General features: G+C 45.6%; 1 protein-coding gene across 2 annotated transcripts in view; it reads right to left on the bottom strand.

The window, feature by feature from the left end:
• The window catches only part of CRYZ (crystallin zeta), a 48,376-nt gene that overhangs the window by 10,576 nt on the left and 15,442 nt on the right, over nt 1-22,358 (bottom strand). The window contains exons 5-9 of one of the 2 annotated variants that reach the window (XM_025417971.3): nt 20,658-20,709; nt 16,488-16,637; nt 12,508-12,609; nt 12,312-12,407; nt 10,594-11,669 (exon numbers count right to left, since the gene is read on the bottom strand). In XM_025417971.3, coding sequence (XP_025273756.1) covers nt 11,505-11,669; nt 12,312-12,407; nt 12,508-12,609; nt 16,488-16,637; nt 20,658-20,709 — 565 coding nt within the window. In that variant the 3' untranslated portion in view covers nt 10,594-11,504. Of the gene's footprint in view, nt 1-10,593; nt 11,670-12,311; nt 12,408-12,507; nt 12,610-16,487; nt 16,638-20,657; nt 20,710-22,358 lie in introns of those variants that run through there. The other variant, XM_025417972.3, reaches the window with a different exon arrangement.

Raw genomic sequence — 22,358 nt, 5'->3', positions numbered from 1 at the left:
TCGGGATACAGCATTATTTGTAATAACACGATAAACAAGTATTATTTCCAGGAGATGTGCTTCCCCCTTGTCTGTGGTTGCCCAGGGTTGTGTTGCATACCTGGGACTTCATATGCTTCAAAGCGTTTAGATAAACACTGGCCAGGATGACTGGGAGCTAAATACACACCCACACACACGTAGGCACATATAAATATATACATATATATGATCTCAAGGATGGAAAAGCCTGCACACAGAGCACTTGAACCTCCTTTGTACCTATCCGGAGCAAAAAATATCAATAGTGTACTAAACCTAACTGAGGCTATTACTTCTTTTTAAATATATTTTATTTATTTATTCATGAGAGACCCAGAGAGAGAGAGGCAGAGCCACAGGCAGAGGGAGAAGCAGGCTCCCTGCAGGGAGCCCGACGCGGGACTTGATCCCAGGACCCCGGGGTCACGCCCTGAGCTGAACACAGATGCTTAACCACTGGGCCCCCAGGCGTCCCCTATCTTAGGCTATTACAGTTGGTTGTTTGAAGCACCCTTTTCCCCTCCTCCTGTCTTTTTTATTCCCACTTTCCAATCTACTCGGGAAAATGGGAAAATTGCCATGGATCAATTTAAAATATTTTATTTCCTAAAAGCCCTTTTCTTTAGGGCCTGTGGTAGGGTGCAGAGCGCTTCCCCTTTGACAAGGGACAGGCAGTTCCCCGGATCCCGTCAAAAAAGTCGTGTAAAAGAGAAATTGTCATAAAAGGGATGCTCTGCTTTCCAGGTCCTTGCTGTGTCTTCATCTAGGCGAGGCAGAGCCAAAGTAGACAGGTAAAGAACAGGAAAAAAAAAAAAGTTGTCTTTATGGGAAAAATTGAAAAAGCTTAAAATATATATATCTATATATTCACAACAAATGTAAATGGTGCGACAGGGAGACAAAGGCAGAGCAGCTGACCCTCTGTCACTCCCCAGAGGCTTCGACCGGGCCTGGGCCGCCTGCTGGCAGCTTTGGATTCCTCACCTCCAGCAGCTTAAATTCTATTTAGGGCAAAAAAGGTCCGATCAGGTGGTGCGACTGCTCAGTGCCCGCGGGCAGCAGTGTCCCCGAGCTCGGCCGCCCTGTCGCGGCGTCGCGGCCACCTGCCACCTGCTCTCATCACCGCGCGGCGGCCCCCACGTACCTTGCGGGGGGAGAGGCCTCGCCCGCCTCCTGCTGCTTCCCACGGGGACACGGAAGCAGCGTGGTGTCTTCCACCAGCCCCTCGGCCTCTCGGCGTGTCCGGAGCAGGGACGACAGGCCAGGCGGCCGTGGCTCGCAGGACCGCGGGCAGAAGGTTCTGGGCTCGGAGGGCAAGCGACAGGAGGCGCTCGGCAGCAGGTGCCACACCTGACCGGCCACACCGGGGGACGGAGTGAGGAGGCGACAGTGAGCTGGGGGGCGGGAGGCTCGGGGAGCGACTCGGGCCAGGAAAGCAGATGGGGCCACGCGACAGCAAGGACAGACCTTCGGCTAGTTGGGTGGGACCAGTGTCCGGGCCCCGACGTCGCTGGCCACGTGCCTGGGGCCGGGGGGGCAGCCGGCCTCACGGTGCTGAGACAGTAAGGTGGCACACGGGCGCGGGACACGGTCGTCACCGCCAGCCTGGTCCCGTCAGGGCGGGGAGGCTACTCTGGCAGGTGTGACTGCAGAGCTTGGAGGGCGCCTTCGTCTCCAGTAGGCACCGAGCCGGGCTCTGCACCCACGTTTCCTGCCCCCTGGCTCCTGCCCCCGGCTCCTGCCCCCGGCTCCTGCCCCCAGCTCCTGCTCCCCCCGGCTCCTGCCCCCAGCTCCTGCCCCCTCAGCTCCTGCCTCCCAGCTCCTGCCCCCTGGCTCCTGCCCTCCCCAGCTCCTGCCCCCTGGCTCCTGCCCCACCCCGGCTCCTGCCCCCCGGCTCCTGCCCCGGGCCTGAGCTCCGTCCCGGCCCCGCACCCCCAGCCCACGGCCACCTCCCAGTGGCCTGCAGCTGACCTGGGGCACAGCGCTGGCCAAGGCCCGGGGGTCGGGCCGGGGCCGCACACATCCTCGGCAGAAGGCAAGGTACATTCCAGAAGTCAGTGTGTGGTTCAGGTTCATTAGCCGAGTCGCTAACCATCTGCCGAGTCCCTCCCACCCTGCGACACCGAGACAGCCCTAGGACAGGGGCAGTCCCTGCGGAGAACCGCGCAGGCCGGGGACGTGCGGCAGTGCCAGGTGGCCGGTGCACCCCGCGTACCCGTGCTCTTCTAAAGGGACGGCAGTGGCCCTGAGCAGGTGGCAAGCGTTCAGGTCCGTCCTAGGAGCCGGGAGGAGGGGACCCTCCTGCCCCCCGGAGGCCGAGCGGAGCGGCTTTCAGTGCCCCACGGCCTCCAGGCCTGAAGGCTCAGCTGCGGGCCCCTGTCCCCACGCCCTCACCTGGTGCCAAAGGCTCCCCGGCCACCCAGCGGGCTCCTCTGTCCCCACCCAATGGCTTGTCCCTCTCCGCCAGCCTGTGAGGCTTTTCAAACCAATCGCATTCCCCAGGGGCACCAGGGACTCCCCTGCCCGCCTGTTACTGCAGGGCCTGACCCCCCAAGGCCCCCTTGGGTCAACTGGGCTCCCAGGTGCAGCCCCCCATGCGGCCCTGCACGGCTCTCAGCGCCCTCCTCCCTGGGCCCTGGGGGGTGACTAAGAACTCCTGCCCCCTCCTGTGATGAGCTTGGGGGCTGCATGTTTGGCATCTCACACTATTTGGGGTGGGGGATCCCCCCTTCATCAACGAGGTGCAAAGGGGGGGAGCCGCACAGTCGTGGTCATCGAGTCCTGAAGGACGAGCATGTGGGTAGGGGGGGACGTGGAGAGAAGCCCGGTGCAGGACAGATGCCGAAGGGCCGGGTGGGTTCAAGGAAGGCCGAGCGGGCCGGCAGGATGGGGGTGCGGGGGGGCCAGGGAGGCAGGGCCCTGGGGAAAAGCTGGGCAGTTTGTGGGGGTTCTGATTTTGTTTCCTGAGCACAGTTATGGGATTTTAATCCGAGATTTCACAAAGGTCGCTCTGGCACTTTGTGGCCACTGGAGCCCGGGACGGCAAGAGGAGGCTGAGCCACCGCCGGGGCCTGGGCCCGAGGCGGGGTGTGTGGGCGCCGAGGCCAGAAGGCAGAGGGCAGAGGGGGGCGCGGGCGGGCCTGCTGGGCCTGGGCAGCCGGGAACAAGCTGTCCCCACGCACCCAGCGCGGGCAGGGGTCGACTCCGGACACGCCGATTCCGACCGGTTAGTGCAACACCCGAGCCCCGTGTCCACGGGGGCCTCAGAGCAGGCCGGGGAGCAAGGGGGGGCGCACGGGGGGACAGTGATGCCGGTCGGGGTAGTGTAGCGAGGGAAGGCCGCAGAGCAAGGCGAGCCAGCGTGTACAACGGTGAGTGAAGGAGAGAGTCTACGCGGGCAGCTGAGACGGGAGCAGGGGTGTCAGGACGGTGGTCTAGAAGTCAGGATAGGAAGGAGTGTGAGGTGTTCATGCGTCCGGGGACATGACGAAGCCCCAGGATTTGGGGAAGACTTGAGAGGGCGAAGTTCCTGAAGAGGCCAGAGCAATGGGATTCAGGGAAACGAATGCTTCGTAAGCGGGGTGGTCGCCGCGTTCAACGAACCAGGGGATGGAGACAAAGGAGGCAAAGGCATTTCCAAGTGCAAATAGCTTAGTGCTTTCTTCGTGGTGAAATAAAAATTCCAGAGAAATGGGTCAATCGGAGGACAAACATTATATGGTCTCATTCATTTGGGGGATATAAAACATAGTGAAAGGGAATAAAGGGGAAAGGAGAAAAAATGAGTGGGAAATATCAGAAAGGGAGACAGACCATGAGAGACTCCTAACTCTGGGAAACGAACTAGGGGTGGGGGAAGGGGAGGAGGGTGGGGGATGGGGTGAGGGGGGCACTTGACGGGATGAGCACTGGGTGTTATTCTGTATGTTGGCAAATTGAACACCAATAAAAAATAAATTTATTGTAAAAATAAAAAAATTTAAAACATTAAATTAAAAAAAATTCCAGAGAAATTGCCTATTGCTGGGGGGAGTAAAACGGGAAAACAACACCCCTCACTTAGTTCCCCAGCGGGCTACCCATAAGCAGGCAAAGGGTTCTTCATTTGCGTGGAAATGTAGTTTGATAGACATAAAAAAAGGAACATAATCTGAGAAGCACTTAGAAGCTACAGCGATAGGTCTATAAACAAGACTATGTGAAACCAGCTAATAAACTCAAACCTACTTTAGGATAAAAGAAACTGCAAGACACGTAAAAAACCCAAATTACATGGATACACTGAGAAAGAGAATGTTAATTCCTAAGCAAAATAATATTTCACCAAATAATACGTGGCTACAATTTTGCTAAAATGCATCTGTCACACCTCCTACAAGTGCCTTTGATTACAAGCGATGCTTACAGTTGGATTTCAAACGTGATGCTGCAACCAAAATAAATATCCAAGACACAACGGATAAGCCCAAGTTCATCCAGGGTTTTTTATTAACTGTAAGTTAAATCTGAAAGTTCAAGTGTACACACAAAGTTCTTCCAAGAACAGATTATTTCTCACCATCTGAAGAGTCCACATTTTTAAGACAAAAATGGAGTATTTTCTGAGGACAATTTTATGATTTCAAAAACATGGGGATCCCTGGGTGGCACAGCGGTTTGGCACCTGCCTTTGGCCCAGGGCGCGATCCTGGAGACCCGGGATCGAATCCCACATCAGGCTCCCGGTGCATGGAGCCTGCTTCTCTCTCTGCCTCTCTCTCGCTCTCGCTCTCTCTCTGTGACTATCATAAATGAATAAACAAAACAAAAAACAAAAAACCAAAAATACGCATGAGGCAAATCATTACAATCCACTTAATACAAATTGAACACACACCCTGCAATAATGTTTTACAGAGCATGTCATAAGAATAAATCATAAATCACCAACACAGATAACATTAATTCTGAATATGCTGACATACAGCTGCGGAAGATTCAAAATAAGACATATATATGTACTCTGAAACTTCATAAGTCATGTATTTTGATGTTTGATATTAATATACTCTTTAGATCCTAATATTTATTATTTAGGGAAGCAGTTCTTTTAAATAGAATTTTGTGGGACGCCTGTGTGGCTCAGTGGTTGAGCGTCTGCCTTCAGCTCAGGGCGTGATCCCGGGGTCCTGGGATGGAGTCCTTCATCGGGCTCCCCGCAGGGAGCCTGCTTCTCCCTCTGCCTGTGTCTCTGCCTCTCTCTCTGAGTCTCTCATGAATAAATTTTTAAAATCTTTAAAAAAAAAAAAGAATTTTGCTGCTGATTTGTTAGAAATAACTTTGGCTAAAAAAAAAATTTGAAAATGTTGAAAAAATGAAAGTATGAGGAGGGTATCTTGATGACTCTACTACTACATCAAAACCTTCTGCTAGGGATCCCTGGGTGGCTCAGTTGTTTAGCGTCTGCCTTTGGCCCAGGGCATGATCCTGGAGACCCGGGATCGAGTCCCACGTAGGGCTCCCTGCATGGAACCTGCCTCTCTCTCTCTCTGTGTCTCTCATGAATAAATAAATAAATAAATAAAATCTTAAAAAGAAAAAAAAAACCTGCTAAGTAGCTAAGGGGCATCTCTTGAAATGCATAGGTAAACCCAATGAAATAGAACCGTAATTATACATATTTTGTATCTTCTTTTTAAACTAAATATTCTTAATTCTGTTCCCGGCACATCTTCCCACGTTAGCAGCTACATATCTCCACGATCGTTCTAACAGCTACATCATATTGCACGGTACAAATATATCAGCTTTTTAATCTCTTAATTGATGAAAATCTGGGTCATTTCCAGTATTTTACTATGACGAGCTAGGCCGCAGTGAACACGATCTCGACACACGCCTCCACAGACATGTCCAGCTCGTTAGGATAAATTCCTGTAGTGGAATTTGTGAGTCAAAGGAGAGCCATATTTTACACTTAAAGACACTGTCTATTCTCCAGAACAGAAGCAACTGTATGCTCCCAACAATAGTCCCCGAGTGCCCATTTCCTGTATCACTAATGAGGTGAACGACCCTTTCGCCGAGTTTGCCTGCTGTCTGCATCTATTCTTGTATGGATTATCAATTCATTTCCATGTCTCTTGTGGGGGGTGTTCCCCCATTTACTAGTTAGTTTGAAGAACATTCTTTTTTAAAGAAACTTGATTTTTGTTACCACAGATCTTTCTCTGCTTTTTCTATTTTGCTCTTTCTTTGATAGTTTGGGTTTCTGAGCAATGATATAAGGGGCTACTCACCTCTCAAGACTATCAAAAGGTATTCATACGTCAGATTTTTGTTTTATACAATTTTGTTATTTTCAAAATTTTGAACTATCTCAAAGTCTATTGATGTTATATGTGAAGGAAGATGCTACTTTTTTATTATCTTTTCCCAAATGGGTAGCCAAGTCTCTCTCTCTCTCTCTCTTTTTTAAGATTTTATTTATTTATTCATGAGACACACAGAGAGAGGCAGAGACACAGGAAGAGGGAGAAGCAGGCCCCATGCAGGGAGCCTGATGTGGGACTCGATCCTGGGACCCCGAGGTCACGCCCTGGGCTGAAGGCAGACACTCAACCACTGAGCCACCGGGCGCCCGGTAGCCAGGTCTCTTAATAACTTTTCTCCCCACTCAAAAGCCATATTTATCACCCCCCAAAGTGAGAAACATTTCTAGACTGTCTTGTTCCACTGAACTTGGACTAATATTTTAGCAATTCTACCTTGGGAAAAAAAATTTTGTAACTGTTGAGACTTCTTCCCACCTTTTCTTTGTTCCCCTTTCTGAATTGTCTGGCTATTTGCCCGTTTTTTTTTGTTTTTTTTTTTTCCCACAAAAGAAGATTTAGAAACATTTTTTCAAGTTTCTAAAAAGCCCTATTGAGATTTTGATATGAATTACTTTTTGAATTTCCAGAGTATGAGGGGAAAATCTGTACGTGAACCTGACCAAGGTATCTTTTGAGTATTATGTCCCCTGGGAGTTCTGCAATTCTTTTTGAGGATCCTGTATGTTTCCTGTAAATTCGGTCACTTATATTTCACTACTTTTTAAGTTGGTAATAGTACTTCTATTGTGAATAGATCATTCTTCCATTTTGTTTTCTAACTGATCAACAGGTTTATATTAATCTTTGTATATTTGTTGTGCAATTAGCTACCTTTCTGAACTTAGTAGTCTTTCCATTTGTTCTCTTGCATTCTCTGGGTCTTGCACTGGAGATGATTCTTGTGTACGCTCCCTTCCAAGATCTGTGTGACTTTAAAAATTTTTAAAGGGGATCCCTGGGTGGCACAGCGGTTTGGCGCCTGCCTTTGGCCCAGGGCGCGATCCTGGAGACCCGGAATCAAATCCCACGTCAGGCTCCCGGTGCATGGAGCCTGCTTCTCCCTCTGCCTGTGTCTCTGCCTCTCTCTCTCTATCATAAATAAATAAAAATTTTAAAAAAATGAAAAAGAATAAAATAAAAAATTTTAAAGGATATGTCTTATTACTAGTAATTTCCATTAATTTAGTACAGACCCAATAAAAACTATCAGTAAATAAACTCAGCTCTTTGGGTTAGTTCAGGAAATCTCAAGTCTTCTTTTTCTGTTTTCTTTGGGATGGCACACGTATAATTCAATTTTTTTTTCTTTTTCTTTCTTTTGTTTACTATATCTTGATTTTTTCTCATCTTTTTCTTTTCTTTCTTTTTTTTTTTTGAGTGATCAAATTTACCCATATGACCTATGAAGTTTTCAGTTGTGTCACTTGTGCTGATTTGTTCCTCCTACAGGAATTTGATTTTGGGGTTTCCTTTTATTTTTTTCGTATTTCAGGATACTCCTTTTGATTTCTTCTCTTTTTCTCAATTTACTCCTTCTTTAGGGCTAATTAAGATGAAAGTAATAATTTAAACACTTGTTTGTGCAAGCCAGAGCACTACGTACTCCACAGACTTTAACTCACTTACTTCCTACGAATGCTTGAGGTAGATACCAGTCCCACATTATGTGTGAGGAAATGGAAACTCCGGATGACGAGGTAATTTACCCAGGACTCTACTCTGGTCAGGAGGAGAGCCAGGACTTAAAGCCAGGTCTTCTACCCCTCAACCCATTCTTTTACCAACCCTACAAGAGGGTTTCACATACCCTCGGGCCTCCTCCCTGTTCAAAGAGGAGTCCAGTTCCTTTCGAATCTGTATCTGGAATGAGGTGGCCTCCTCAGCGCCTGTGTCCATTCCAGTGCCTGCTGGACTAAGGTGGGAGCACCCTCTGCTCCACTTCTCAGCTGATTTACCATTGCTATAGTCGGACCAATGTTCCTTGTACAAGTGCTATACACTCTCCAGTATTTGCTACAATCTAGGGATCCCCCACTCTCCATCCAACCATCCATCCTCTATCTATTTGCAAAACTTCTTTGTGGTGACTGGTATATCCAGGGGTGCAAAGTTCCCCTCACTCCTGAATCTGTAGTTGTACCAAAAATTCAAATTTGTAGTTTCTATAATGCCGGTGTAGAGAAAGGGGCTGAGGAATGCTGTTTGGGGGGGGGGGGGGGAGGGGGTTGGGCACAGATCTCAATTCTAGCTGCAGCTCCAATGATGTCCGGGCAACATGGACTTGGTTTTCCAGGTGGTGTAGCTTCTGTGCCCTGAGTTAGGGATTGAGTTGGCTTTTTCGTAACTTCTATCCAGCTAGTTTGGATCAGTGAATAAAAGGATGGACTCTAGAGCTAATGTAAATTCCCAGAGGATTTCAGCACCGGGTTTCCTCTTTGGTTTGTAGTACTGTTACAATCTTCGTGGGTGTTTATGCATGAAGCTCAGGAAGGATAAGCAGGGATTGCCAACCTCTGGCATGTGTAACACATTTAACAAGGATTTGATCACACAGTAGGTTTGGAATTTAGACTCACTTTTTTTTAAGATTTTATTTGAGAGACAGAGTGAGCAAGTGAGAGAAAAATAAGAGACAGACAGCACAAGCCAGAAGAAGAGGGAGACAGAGAGGGAGTAGACTCCCCACTGAGCATGGAGCCTGATGTGGGGCTCTACCCCAGGACCCTGGGATCATGACCTGAGCCAAAGGCAGACATTTAACTGACTGAGCCCCCCAGGCGCCCCTTGGACTCATTCTTAAAAGAGCACATGTGGGCTGTCACCATCAATGCCTCAGTCTGACTCTAGACCAAAGTATATCTGGATTCCTTTTTTTAAAATTTTTTTAAGATTGTTTTTTTTATTTATTCATGAGAGACACAAAGAGAGAGAGAGAGAGAGAGAGAGAGGCAGAGACACAGGCAGAGGGAGAAGCAGGCTCCATGCAGGGAGCCCGACGTGGGACTCGATCCTGGGACTCCAGGATCATGCTCTGGGGCAAAGGCAGATGCTCAACCTCTAAGCCACCCAGGCGCCCCTAGATTCCTTTTCATGATATAACATTTCTGGGCTCTTTTCATGGATGTAGGAAGTTCCCAAAATATGAGCTATTCCTAAAGCCCTATGATTTAGTCCAATTAGCCTAAGACAATTTTCAAATGATTTATTTTTTAAAAAATTCATTATACTAAAAAACGGTACTGTTGCAAAAGAACTAAGGTTTCAGCTGAGGTGTTTTCCTGTCTGTGAGATGTGGCTGAGGAGGCAGAGAGAGCCAGGTCAAAGCGACCCAGTAGGTTTTGCTATTCTTGAGCGATATCTTGCATAAAAAAAAAACTCTTGACACTGAGAACTGTGGAAGCCCCTTGGCACACACAGAATTCTCACTTCCGTAAAGTTAAGGACATTATAAAATGTCACCCCCCCCCATTTTTTTTCCCTTTTCAGAAGTATGCAAGTTATTTTGTACTTCAATAGCCAAAACTACTCTGGATGGAGACAGCTAACAAATGCATCAAAAATATTGAATGTGTAATTGGAAATCCCAAGCTACAGTAAGGGCCCCTCATCCGTGTTCCTATGTCACCTTCTTGTGATGATTGGTTTTATTTTTTTAATTTTTTTTTAATTTATTTATGATAGCCACAGAGAGAAAGAGAGAGAGAGAGAGAGAGAGAGAGAGAGAGAGGCAGAGACACAGGCAGAGGGAGAAGCAGGCTCCATGCACCGGGAGCCCGATGTGGGATTCGATCCCGGTTCTCCAGGATCACGCCCTGGGCCAAAGGCAGGCGCCAAACTGCTGCACCACCCAGGGATCCCGATGATTGGTTTTATATATCAACATAATGTCACCACATTTTGTTTACGTGTTTACAAAACGTCACTGGGTGATTTTAGGTAGATTATCCTCAGTAATGCAAGTGGGCCTCAATGGGTTGAAAGCCTTCAGAATGGAAACTGAGGTTTCCTAGAGAAGAATTCTGCAATATAAAAACCCTGCTGGCCCACCCTATAGATCCAGGCTTATCAGCCCCCATAACTGTATGAGAAAATGCCTTAAATCTCTTTATACATACGTGTGTGTGTGTTTGTACATATATGAGGCTATGCTCATATAAAGAAAAACAAGAACAAAAATAACAAACTATTTCCTTGTATATAACATTGATTGACAGCAAGATTTCTAAATAATCCTCCCTTTATTTAGTTTAGATAAAGACTTCCAGCACAGGACTCTTAGAAATTAACCATTAGGAACCATGTAAAAGAGATGTAAGGCACGTACCATATAATGACCAAATAGCAGCTTTAATTTTTCTACAGAATTTACTGCAAGTTACCACAAAATGAAAACAAAAGCAGGTTACTCTAAATGTGTTGAATTTGTTTAGTAATTTAAATAAAAACATATGACCCCCATTACACAGATAATTCTAAATCTACTCTGAAAAACAAATCAAGAAATATCTATCGGGAGATGACATACCTATCCTAGCATACCAAAAATTAGGTTGTTCTCTTCACAGAATATATGGAGAATGAGTAACTATCAACACAGTGAATGTTTTAATATTTGGGGGAATATTGGAAACCTATTTGTTAAAAAACAAATTTCTCTGGACATTGTTTATCTCGTCCTTATAGATCCAGATGAGATTAGTTTAGAAAAACAGTCTTCTTGAGTCTAGAAAATCTTCAGTCCAGGACAGTTCTGGGCTAATCAAAGAATCTTTACAAACAGGCTTGGAAATCACATAGTCTTATTTTAAATTAGCTTGCTTAGCCAAAGGTATGGAATTAACGATCAAGTACCAGGATTTTCTGTTAAAGCACCCAATGCCAAATCACTACTGACTGACATTCTACTTCCTACCATGATGAGTCTGATTAGAGGTAGATGGGAGGCATAAAGAATATGGTGAACTATAAAATAAATTGTGCTCCAATGCCCAGATCTCTAAAGATAAATCTTGTTTTTTTTAATATAAGAAATTCACTAAATCAAATGAATGCTGATTAGAGCAAAGGTAGTGTAAGTAAAACTGGGGGCAGGAGACCTCTAATTGCATTGGAAGTGTATGAAAGAATGAATCATTCTAAGAGAAGAATCATTTTCCCAATAGCCCCACTGCTGTGGATGATATTTTCGTGAGCCTGGACCACCTTCTCCAGTGAATACTGAGGACCTATCACAGGTTTCAACCAACCGATTTCCATTCCAGCTTGAAGGGCCATTGCAAATTTCCTAAATTCCTCCTAAGTGGAAGAAAAAGGTCTTTTTGTTGAACATGTAAATTAATTTTCAGAAACATTAAATTTTTCAGATTCTAGGAGTTAGAACATAAACAGTTCCTTGCAAATATGTGGCTTTTGTCACTTATCCAGAACTACAGAAAAAGTAGTTTTCTACAGAGTAACCATAAGTCCAATTTGTCTGAGGCAGTGTCTGTTTACAAAAAAAGTACTGTCCTGAAATAATTAGTAATACTATCTCCTTTCTCTCTCAAGAGTGTCTTGACTGGAAAACAAAACAAAACAAAAGGGACACCCGGGTGGCTCAGCGGTTGAGTGTCTGCCTTCAGCTTAGGGCCTGATCCCAGATTCCCAGGATCGAGTCCTGCATTGGGTTCCCTGCATGGAGCCTGCTTCTCCCTCTGCCTGTGTCTCTCATGAATAAATAAATAGAATCTTAAAAAAAAAAAAAAAAAAAAAAAAAAAAAGAGTGGTTTGACTTGGAAAATAAATTACATCCTCACCCACGTTATCGTGTAGTGACTAATCCTTAACGTACCCATCCACTCAGATACCTTAAGTTTAACATCTACTTAAACTTTCCATCTGCCCGACTAGGCAAATTGTCTCCATGTTTCAGTTACCAAAATCAGACTCACTTCCTACCTTAGTTGATGAATAAAGAGCAGTTCCAATTATACTGGTTTCCTTTGGGATGGTGTCCCGTGGGTTTATTTCAATAGGACCTCTGCTGCCAACAACCTATTACGAAAAACAACTTGTCTATGGTGAAAAATTATTGCAAAATAGTGTTAAATTATGGTAAAGCCTCAAAGTGGTAGAAAGAAACCAAAATACTTACTATTACTCGTCCTCCATACGACAGAAGATCCAAATCATTACTCAGATTTACATTAGCTAGCATTTCAATGATCACATCGATGCCTTTTTCACCAACAGATTTCTATGTAATAAAAAAAAAAATGCGGAGTGAAGTAAGAAAACAAGGAAGAATCTGGTAAATAGTTATCATGGTCCCATATATTACAGAAACGTGTTTCAAAAGACATAAAATGCTACATTTTTAAGACGAATCATACACATTTTTAAGTGATCTAATTATATAGTGATGATGTAATTCCAAGGTACCAGTCACAACACCTAAAGTGTTGATGAAGATTCATACTAAACAAATTTCAAGTGCTTCGACTCGACTATAAAATATTTTTTCCTTGGTTGAAATTTTTCTGTCTTCAGAATGTATTTTCACAGAGAAGCCAACAACAAATCCCAAAAAGGCTTCTACTTTTGTTAAGACTCAAAAAACAAAAGAAGCAAATCATTGGCTGCTTGGTGTTGCAGCATTTTTTGGTGCGCACTCAATTTCGTCCCAAGGGGTCCCCACTCAGCGTGGTGTACTTCTTCTGGGTTTTCAGAGACGTTGGTTTGCAACATCCAAAACTGGCTCTTAAATAAGGTACACATATCTACCTGCTTGCTACCTGTTATATTTTATGACAAAATGAATACCTGGGTCAGGCATTGTGAAGTACTGGGTGGACACGGGGACTCCAAATAAAACTAGGGAGGAGGAGGAGGGGAACAGCGCAGTCACAGCTGCGGGATGGGCTAATGTGGCGGTTAGAGGTCAGAGGAATTAGACTATAGGTTATAGGGAAAGACGGGGCTCTAACTCTGATCACCTGTAAGGAGCAGAGGAAGCTCCAGAGAGATGAGGACCTGGGCTCTGAGGAATGAACGGGAGATCCTTAAGCAAAAAGGAAGGAGGAGAAACAACCAGAAGTTACTCTGGAGGCAGAGTCGCTAGGGCAGAAGAAACAGAAAAGGGAAGAGTGAGGGGCGGAGAGTCCAAGTGGAGATTGGGGCTGAGGCTCCATCTGGGAAGGCAGGGGGTGGGGAAGAGGAAGAGCGGTGAGGCAGCTGGTGTGGCCTGGGAGCGTGCAGCTAATGATCTGCTAAAGGACAGACTTCTGGGGGGCAGGTGCTCGTTAATTAATTTTTGATGCTTTAGATGCGGGAGGTGCAGCAGGGAACGGGAGACAAAAATTCCTATCCTCATGCAGCTCCCATTTTAGTTATTGCTGAAGGCTTTTTTTTTTTTCTTTTAAAGGAAACCCGGGAACTCTGGGGACTGAGTAGAAGGGGTGTCACGTCGGTTATAAAGGGCAGCCAAAGCTGGAGAAGACGACGATTAAATAAGCCACAGCAGGGAAGGGAGCAAAAAGGGAGATGTAAGCGAACGGCATGTCAGAGAGGACAGTGACACAGGGAGGTGTCCTGACGGGAAAGAGGAGAATGGGGATTTAAGGACAGGAGTAAAAAAAAAAAAAAAAAAAGATGCAGGGGGGTCTCGGTGAGCAGATGCGACATTGGCAGGCTGATGGCATGAAGGAGGGGAACTCGGGCCACAGATGGTGCTGGGAACCAGCAGGATGTGGGCACGGACAGGAGTCATGGGCATAGAGGAGACCCATCAGGAGGGCGGTCCAGCACCGGGGAAGGTTGGAGACTAAGGGGGAAAGGCTAAGGGATGGCAACATCCAAGTAACACCAGGAGGAAGGTGCCTGAAAATGCAGTGAGGGAGGTAGGAAGAGAACCAGCTTCCAGGAGATGTGGTCAGGGTCAGTGGCTGCCAAGAAATCACCCGGGCCGAAGGCTAAGCCCAAAGCAGCAGATGGGCCCCTAGGGGCTCACGGGTGGCTGCTGACTAGCAAGATGCCGTGGGAGGCGGTGGGAGGCGAGGAGGTAAGAGTAGGTACTACTGCTTTTTCAACAAGCGTGGTAGCAGAGGGGGTGGAGGGTTTGACAAAAGGGGAAGGGAAAGATCTGGGGAAATGAGAGAGACGGAAGCGGGAGGAACCAGTAGGAGAGAAAGAAGCCACAAGACCTCAGGGTCTCAGAGTGAGATTTCTGCAAAACAAAAACATGTATTTTTTTAAAAGATTTTATTTATTTATTCACGAGAGACAGAGAGAGAGAGAGAGAGAGAAAGGAGGCAGAGACACAGGCAGAGGGAGAAGCAGGCTCCATGCAGGGAGCCCGACATGGGACTGGATCCCGGGTCTCCAGGGTCAGGCCCTGGGCTGAAGGCGGCGCTAAACCGCTGAGCCACCAGGGCTGCCCCAGAAACATATTCTTAAAATAAGTGGCCATTTCTGACCGTGGTAAATAAATACTCTTGGATGATGGCCTCAGGAGAGAATATTCGATGGATTTTAGGTTTCCTAGGCCTGTACAGAGTAGCTTTACTCAGTTTTTTGACAAGATGGTTTAGTGGTAATAAACTCTCACTCGCATTTTCCTCAATTTGTAATGATCAGTACCTGGAAAATTCTAAGTCTTTCTCAACATAAGCAAGTAAGGTTTAGCAAAGTAATCAGAGTTTGGTGAGTTGTTACTACAGTACAAAGGGAGAACTTCAAAACCTGCTCGAATTTGTTTGAAGATGGGATGGAATATATGCAACAACTAACTAAAGCCGACCTCACCCTCCGGGTAAGGTAATGATTATCTCTCCACGGCATCCAATTAACAAATAAACTTTGTTCCCTACACCAGACAGATCCAGCTTGTAATCTGTAGATACCTCAACCTTCGATCTGAAAGGTTACACCAACAGAAATTATATTAAGAAAACCTCGTGGTTGGGGCCCCTGGGTGGCTCAGTGGTTGAGCATCTGCCTTGGGCTCAGGGCATGATCCCAGGGTCCCGGGATCGAGTCCCACATCGGACTCCCCGCAGGGAGCCTGCTTCTCCTTCTGCCTGTGTCTCTGCTTCTCTGTGTGTCTCATGAACAAATAAAACCTTAAAAAAAAAAAAAAAGAAAGAAAGAAAAGAAAAGAAAAGAAAAGAAAAGAGAAAAGAAAAGAAATAAAGAAAAAGAAAAGAAAAGAAAAGAAAAGGAAAGGAAAGAAAAGAAAGAAAAGAAAAGAAAAGAAGAAAAGAAAAGAAAGAAAAGAAAAGAAAAGAAAAGAAAAGAAAAGAAAAGAAAAGAAAAGAAAAGAAAAGAAAAGAAAAGAAAGAAAAGCCTCATGGTTGCCAGAGGCAGGGAGTGGGAAACGGGTAAAATGGGTCAGTGTGGTCAAAATGTACAAATTTCCAGTTATAAAAAAAAAAAAAAATAAGTCACAGGGATGTAAAGTACAGCAGGGCAGCCACAGTTAATAATACTGTGTCACAGATCTAAAAGTTGCTAAGAGTAGATCTTGAAAGTTCTCATCAGAAGAAGAAAAAGGTTTTGTAACTGTATGGTGACGGATGTTGAGGAGACTCACTGTGCTGATTATTTCACAATATCTACAAATATCAAAAAGGAAGGGGTGCCTGGCTGGTGCAGTTAAGTGTCTGACTCTTGACTGCAGCTCAAGTCATGATCTCAGGGTCATGAGATCAAGCCCCATGTGAGTGTCCCTGTCCCTCTCCCTCTGCTCCTCCCCCCATCACCTCTGCCACACTCACTCTGTCCCTAAAATAAATAAATAGGTCTTGAATATTTAAAAAAAGAAGAAGAAGACGCCCAGGGCTCTAAATATAAATCTGTGACTTTACTTAAAGTGTGACTACATTAAAAAGTACCAATTGTTATAGTCTAGATTCTATGTGATAAGACAAATCAGAGTGAAGGCTCGGAAATTAGGCATCTCTTTTTTTTTTAATCTGTTAAAACTGTAAAACACATATAGGCATAAAAAGAGAGAAAAAAAAGAAAGAAGCAAACAACGTTAAGAGAGTGGTTGGTAAGAAAAAAAGAATTTACCAAAAAAAAGTAAGTCTCCCAAGAAATAAAATCTACTTCTATAAAATTGTGGAATAATTTTACCTTGATTTTATCAATATAATTAAGTTCTCTGTGATTAAACACTTCATGGGCTCCATTCTGCAAGACAATGTTTTGTCCTTCCTCGGTACCAGCCGTACCTAAAACTTTTAGGCCGTAAGCCCTGGCAATCTGGCACGCTGCTATTCCAACCTGAAAACCAAAATATAAAACCGTAGTTTTAGATTCTTTGCATCCTTCCAAGTATTTATTAAATGTAGGTAATACACTTAAGGTTCTCCTGGGTCCTACCCTATCCTTAAGGAATTTCAAGTCTAAATCAAGAAATAAGAACAACAATAGCTAACTTTTATTGAGCATTTATAATGTACCAGGTGCCACACCACACACTTTCCATGCATTGCTTTATTTTATCCTCACAGTGAGCCTATAACATAGATATTATTATTGTCCATATTCCAGAGATGAGAAAACTGAGGCTGATAAAAATATAAGTTGCCGAGGTCACAGAGATGGGAACGGGGCCAGATCACACAGGGCTGGATCAATTCGGTCTGTAGAGCTTGAGCTTTTAACCACTGTATCAAAATGTTTACTTAGCATCGGCTTTGTGCAGAAGGTGAGGGGTTTAAGGATAATCAAAACTCACTGAGTTCATACTTCAACTGTACACATAAAATACTAAATAACAAATGTGACTCCGTTTAAGTGGGAGAGATAGGTATAAGAGCAAACTAATTTATCCATCCATATGATGACCATTTATTGAGTGTTTATTATGTGCTAGACGTGGTACTTCACATAAGAAAATGCTACTCTGAGAAAAGAGAAAAATAATAAACACACAAACAAATAAATGAGTAAAGTAAATTCAGAAAATAAAAAGCGCTAGGAACAAACCCAGCCTATTGGGTTACAAGGAGACAGGGAGAGGGGCTGGTTCGGTCATCGGGAAAGGCCATAGAGGAGACCGCGTGAAGAGAGGGACAAGCCACGCGAAGATCTCGAAGGCCTGGTGGAGAACGTTGTAGGCAGAATGGTCAGGGCTCACCTGGTGACATGGGAATGACCCTGGGGCACTAAAGGACAGAAAGACGGTCACCGTGGCTCTCGGCAGGGCTCTCGGCAGACAGTGCCAGATGCAGGCAGAGGGGCACCCGGGGCCTTGCAGGTAAAGGCTTTGGATTGTATTTAAGGGCTCTTCAGAACGGTGAGAGAGCTTCAGCAGGAGGGTCATACGATCCAATTTAGGCTTTAAGAAGAACACTAATTAGATGGGGGACAAAAATGGGAGGCAATGGGAGTAGGAGGGGCCTTCAACGTAGACTGAATGTGAGAGGCGAGCAGAGAAAAATCAAGGATGTCTCCCGGGTCTCTGGCCAGGGTAAGTGGGTCGATGAACAGGGCTGCAGATTGGAGGGTCGAGCTTGTGAGAGTATCAAGAATTTACTTTGAACGGGCTGGGCTGTATCTGCTCACTTAGGATGTGCAGTGATTAGGCGACTCTGCATATGGCCTTGGGAGAGTCCAGGGTTGGAAATATAAATTTGAGACTCAGTTCATGGATGGTATTTAAAGCCACGGGTTGGATGAGGTCACTACATGAACGTGCTTAGGATAAGGGAGGAAGAAAAGTATATGAGGGGCATAGACAGGAGCGCGTATTTGAATCGCCGACACCAGGGATCGGTGTTCGGTGAACGGGCCTGCAAGTGGCGCACACGCGCAGGGCAGGGCAGGGCTCCTCTCCAGCTCGGCGCTACCGACATCTGGGGCTGCGCGACTCTATGTTGTGGGGCTGCCCTGTGCTTTGGAGGATGCTCGGCGGCAAGTCTGCTCCCTACCCCTCACCCAGACACAAGCAGAAACGTCCCCAGACGCTGCCCCAGGGGCTCAAGGGGGAGAGGGGGGACGCCAGAGCACCCCTCACTGGCAACCAGTGATTCAGGAGGGAAACTCGGTTCGGACCGGGCATGAGAGAAAAGAACCAAAGCGAAAACTATGATGAAAAACGGACTAAAACTGCAACAGAATCACAGACTCCCAGGCCTGAAATAGACTTTAAAGACTGTACAGCATGTGCGAGCCACGAGCCTGAACTCCGTTGGGTTTTGGCAGGGATTTGTTGGATTTAACCAAAACAAACAAACAGATGCAGGGAGCTCACGGTCTCATGACTCAGAGGGACGTTCAATTCCGTGGAATGCAATATACTGTGGACTTCCTGATTTTTGCTACTTTAAATTAAAAACAAAAACAAAAACAAGAAACAGGCCTCTAATAAAATGATACCCGAAGACTTAATGTAAACATACCTCCTTCTAAAAAAGTAAAAATAAAATAAAATAAAATAAAAATAAATAAATCTATCTCCTTCTGCTCCACTTTAAAGAGGCATTTAATAGGTATTTTGAAGGTGCTGTTTATGCTGTTCTTGTCAACAATTACACCAGCCACAGTACTTCGGATTATATATCATTACGCGTCAATCGTTTTTCTTCTATTGACTCTGCCGATACTAAAATGGGGCGCTCCCCACCAGCATATCTGGGTAACAGCTGTGTTCATAAATTCCACCCCATTTCAAATACACAACATAATCCCAAAGGAACTTGAATTAAATGAGGACAGAAAGTACAAACAGAAGCAAGACAAAACCCAGTACTATTTCCCTCTGGTAGGGCAGGGAGGATCAGAAGCGCTGCTCACACCAGGCTGCCAGCCTATCCCTGCCAGCCAAGGATTTAACAAACTCAGCCAGCTCAGAGAACAGTGTGGATTTTGCCTTAAAAAAAAAAAAAAAAAAAAAAAAAAATCATGGTGAAGTGACTGGGCTTTTTACGAGAGGGTAAATGGAATAAAAGGAGATTTTCTTTAGATTCTCCTCTCCCCTTCCTACTGAAACCTCTCCTTTTTATACAGAGCACCAGGGTAGCTTTCTGGAAGCCAAAACAATTTCAATAAATGCATGTTGGACAGATCCTCCTGTAGTTCTGGGTTACACTTAATTTAACCCCAAAATAGCCTCTTTGGTGAAGCTAAGCAATGGGAGTTTTGGACGAGGTATATCTGGCATGTTTTCTCAAGCCCCCCAAAAGACAATCTTAGGCTTTTTAGTAAAAACTCTGATTTGTGAGATGGAGGCTAAGCATGGAAGCTTGTGCTTCATCTATTTCCTGTAACGGAAACACAATGGGCTGAACGCTCTGTGTTACCTGGCCACCGTTAGAGGTAAATTCGCATTTTCAGGGTGCCACTCCTCATTCCAGGAACAATGTGCCCTTTAACAGGTGACTTCTTCCAAGGACTGTGGCATCACGATGCTCTGCAAGGGTTAACCGGCTCCCTCAAGGTGAGCCATCTCGCCCCAGGGCCTGTATTTTAAGAATGTTGAAATCTCATCTCCAAAATTTCTAAAGCCTCTACACGCAGGATAGAGGTCATGTGGATTTCTTGTTAAATTCCAACCTCAGAGCTCTAACTCTTCCTCTAAGCTCCTCGGAGGCAGAGTGACAGCCGGTTTCTTGAAGAAGCTTCTGACAGCCCTGTGTTGGGTTATTTCACTGAAGGGCTTATTTTAAAGTTCCCAGTCCTCTCCCACCCCAGCCCCTCCAGCCCCCACGCCTCACATTAGCATTTTAAGCCATGGGTTGTGGTGTTAAGGACACAGCTGTACACTGTGCATTCCACGAATGTCATCAAAGCGCAGCAGGCCAGCCGTGGAAGGGGGTAGAAGGGGCTGAGAATTCACAGTGTGGCTTTGCAGTGCTGTCTGGGGCAACACAGGTAAAGCTCTAATGAGCCTTAGTTTCCTTATCTAAGGGAATATGGAATCACGTTAACTTTAAGAAACTGTTTAAAATTCCAAATAAATATTCTGACAACATATGCTACTTGAAGGCGAAAACAAAGCCAGTTTATTTTGGTCCACACCCAACACAGGTGGAAAACGTAATACATACATTTTTAATGGGGTCATCTGTTGAATCTATTAACCAAAAAATGCTAGACCAATGACAAGGAATTAGCTTCAGAAGACAGCATTTAAAGAAGCTTTACTACAGAAGGGAATATATGTACCGACTATGAATATTGACTGTATTTCTTCATTTGGCTTTTAAAAATGACTTAAATATACCGTGAAACCCACAAACACGAGCTCATTTAAACGTACCCTTAAAAACGACAACGACAAAAAAAAAAAATACTTACTCCTCCACTAGCCCCATGAACCAGAACACTTTCTCCGGCTTTCGCGCGGGCGCTGCAAAAGAAGGCAGGGTTCATCGCCTTACTTTGAAGCTAATGAAGCTCAGGTGTTTTGTCATTCTCGAGGAAACTCCTACCCCCCTGGTTCGGCCATCACGTCCCCAAACAGGAAATGCACTCTGCTTTACAGCCCAAAATACTCTCCAAGATTCACAGGGTCAAACGAGGGTTCTTGCAGAAGAAAACATTAAATTCACTTGTTCATTCAACAAATGTTTAACAGGAACCTACTGGGTGCCGGGCACCGTGAGGGCTGCTGGTGGCCCATCACGATGCTACCTTCCTTCTGGAAGGCTACAGTCTTTGGAGGGATGTGGGGTGAGAGAGCTCAAGCTAGAGGACCGGAGTCTCATGCATTCCCACAGAAAGGGTCTCAAAACAGGCTTATTGTCACCCCGTCTTTATTCTGTGACCCAGGGTGATGCCCAATGGAAACACAGAAGTTAGATGATGGAAGAAAACCTTTTTCCTTGGAACATGAGGCTGCGCAGCCTCTAAGCCCACATTTCAGAGAGCAGTGCTAAATCAGCAAGTGGTAAGAAATACGGTAAATCCTGTCACAGAGGTTTCCATGTCACACCAAGAAATGTCTAGATCCTCTGGAGAAACGACATCTTCTTTTGGCTTCTGGTTCATCCACTACTTATCCGTTGTACCGAAAATAAGGCACGTGCAGCAGGTGCAGCAGGATAGACGGGAGATGCCTTCTGAGTCCAGACGGACAAGTGCTAACGTCACAGGCCAGCAGGTGTTCTGTGATCCAGAGCTGACTCTCAGGGAGGATCTCTCACTCCCCAGAACAACAGGGGAGGCCACGCTGCACAGACATTATGTTCAGTCTGGGAGTAAGCACCCAATGTGACCCAGAGTCCTGCTCAAGGCGGAGCGCCGACAGCTGACAAATGGCAATTACGAGCAGTAAACGGAGCTCTTGCCTACATTCTTGCTTAGAGATAAGGGGACTGAGGGCAGGGAGTTAAATGGAGAGTCTGAAATGATAAACTAAGGTAACTATTACCAAAACTCTTTGGCGTTTTAAACAGTAAAATATAAATGTGAGGGAACAGGATTACTAACATCATTCTATGGGATTTGACCTACTTTCCCCAATGATGTTGCATTTAAAAATCTTACCAACGGCCCCTCCAACGCAGAGTGCATTCTCCTAAACCACTGGGCCGGGGTGGGTGGGGCGTAAACAAGCGAGCTAACCCTCCCCAGGATCCCACTGCTATGATCCTTCTACTCTTGCACAGTCATCGTGACACTTCATTTTATGTGTCGACTTGGGCATGGGGCCAGATAGCTGGTTAAACATTATTCTGGATGAATCTGTGAAGGGCCTTATCCAATTGGCTGGAGGCCTTAAAAGAACCAAAACTGACTTTTGGAATAAGAATGGATTCAGCTAGATGACCTTTGAACTTGAACCGCAACTCTTTCCTGACCTACAACAGCCAGCTTCCCTCTCCGGCTTTAAACTCCCCAAGCCTCCACATCCAAGAACTCTCTCTCTCTCTCTCTGTGCGTCTATGTAAATAATACGTACATATGCACGCACACAGTCTGCTGTTCTGTTCCCCTGGGCGGCCCCAATTAATACAGCCACGTCCCCCAGGGGCTCGCGGCAGGGGCTCAAGCCTT

This window comes from Canis lupus, chromosome 6, assembly GCF_003254725.2.
Source record: "Canis lupus dingo isolate Sandy chromosome 6, ASM325472v2, whole genome shotgun sequence".
NCBI lineage: Eukaryota > Metazoa > Chordata > Mammalia > Carnivora > Canidae > Canis > Canis lupus.
This window is presented reverse-complemented; position numbering and strand designations above follow the sequence as displayed.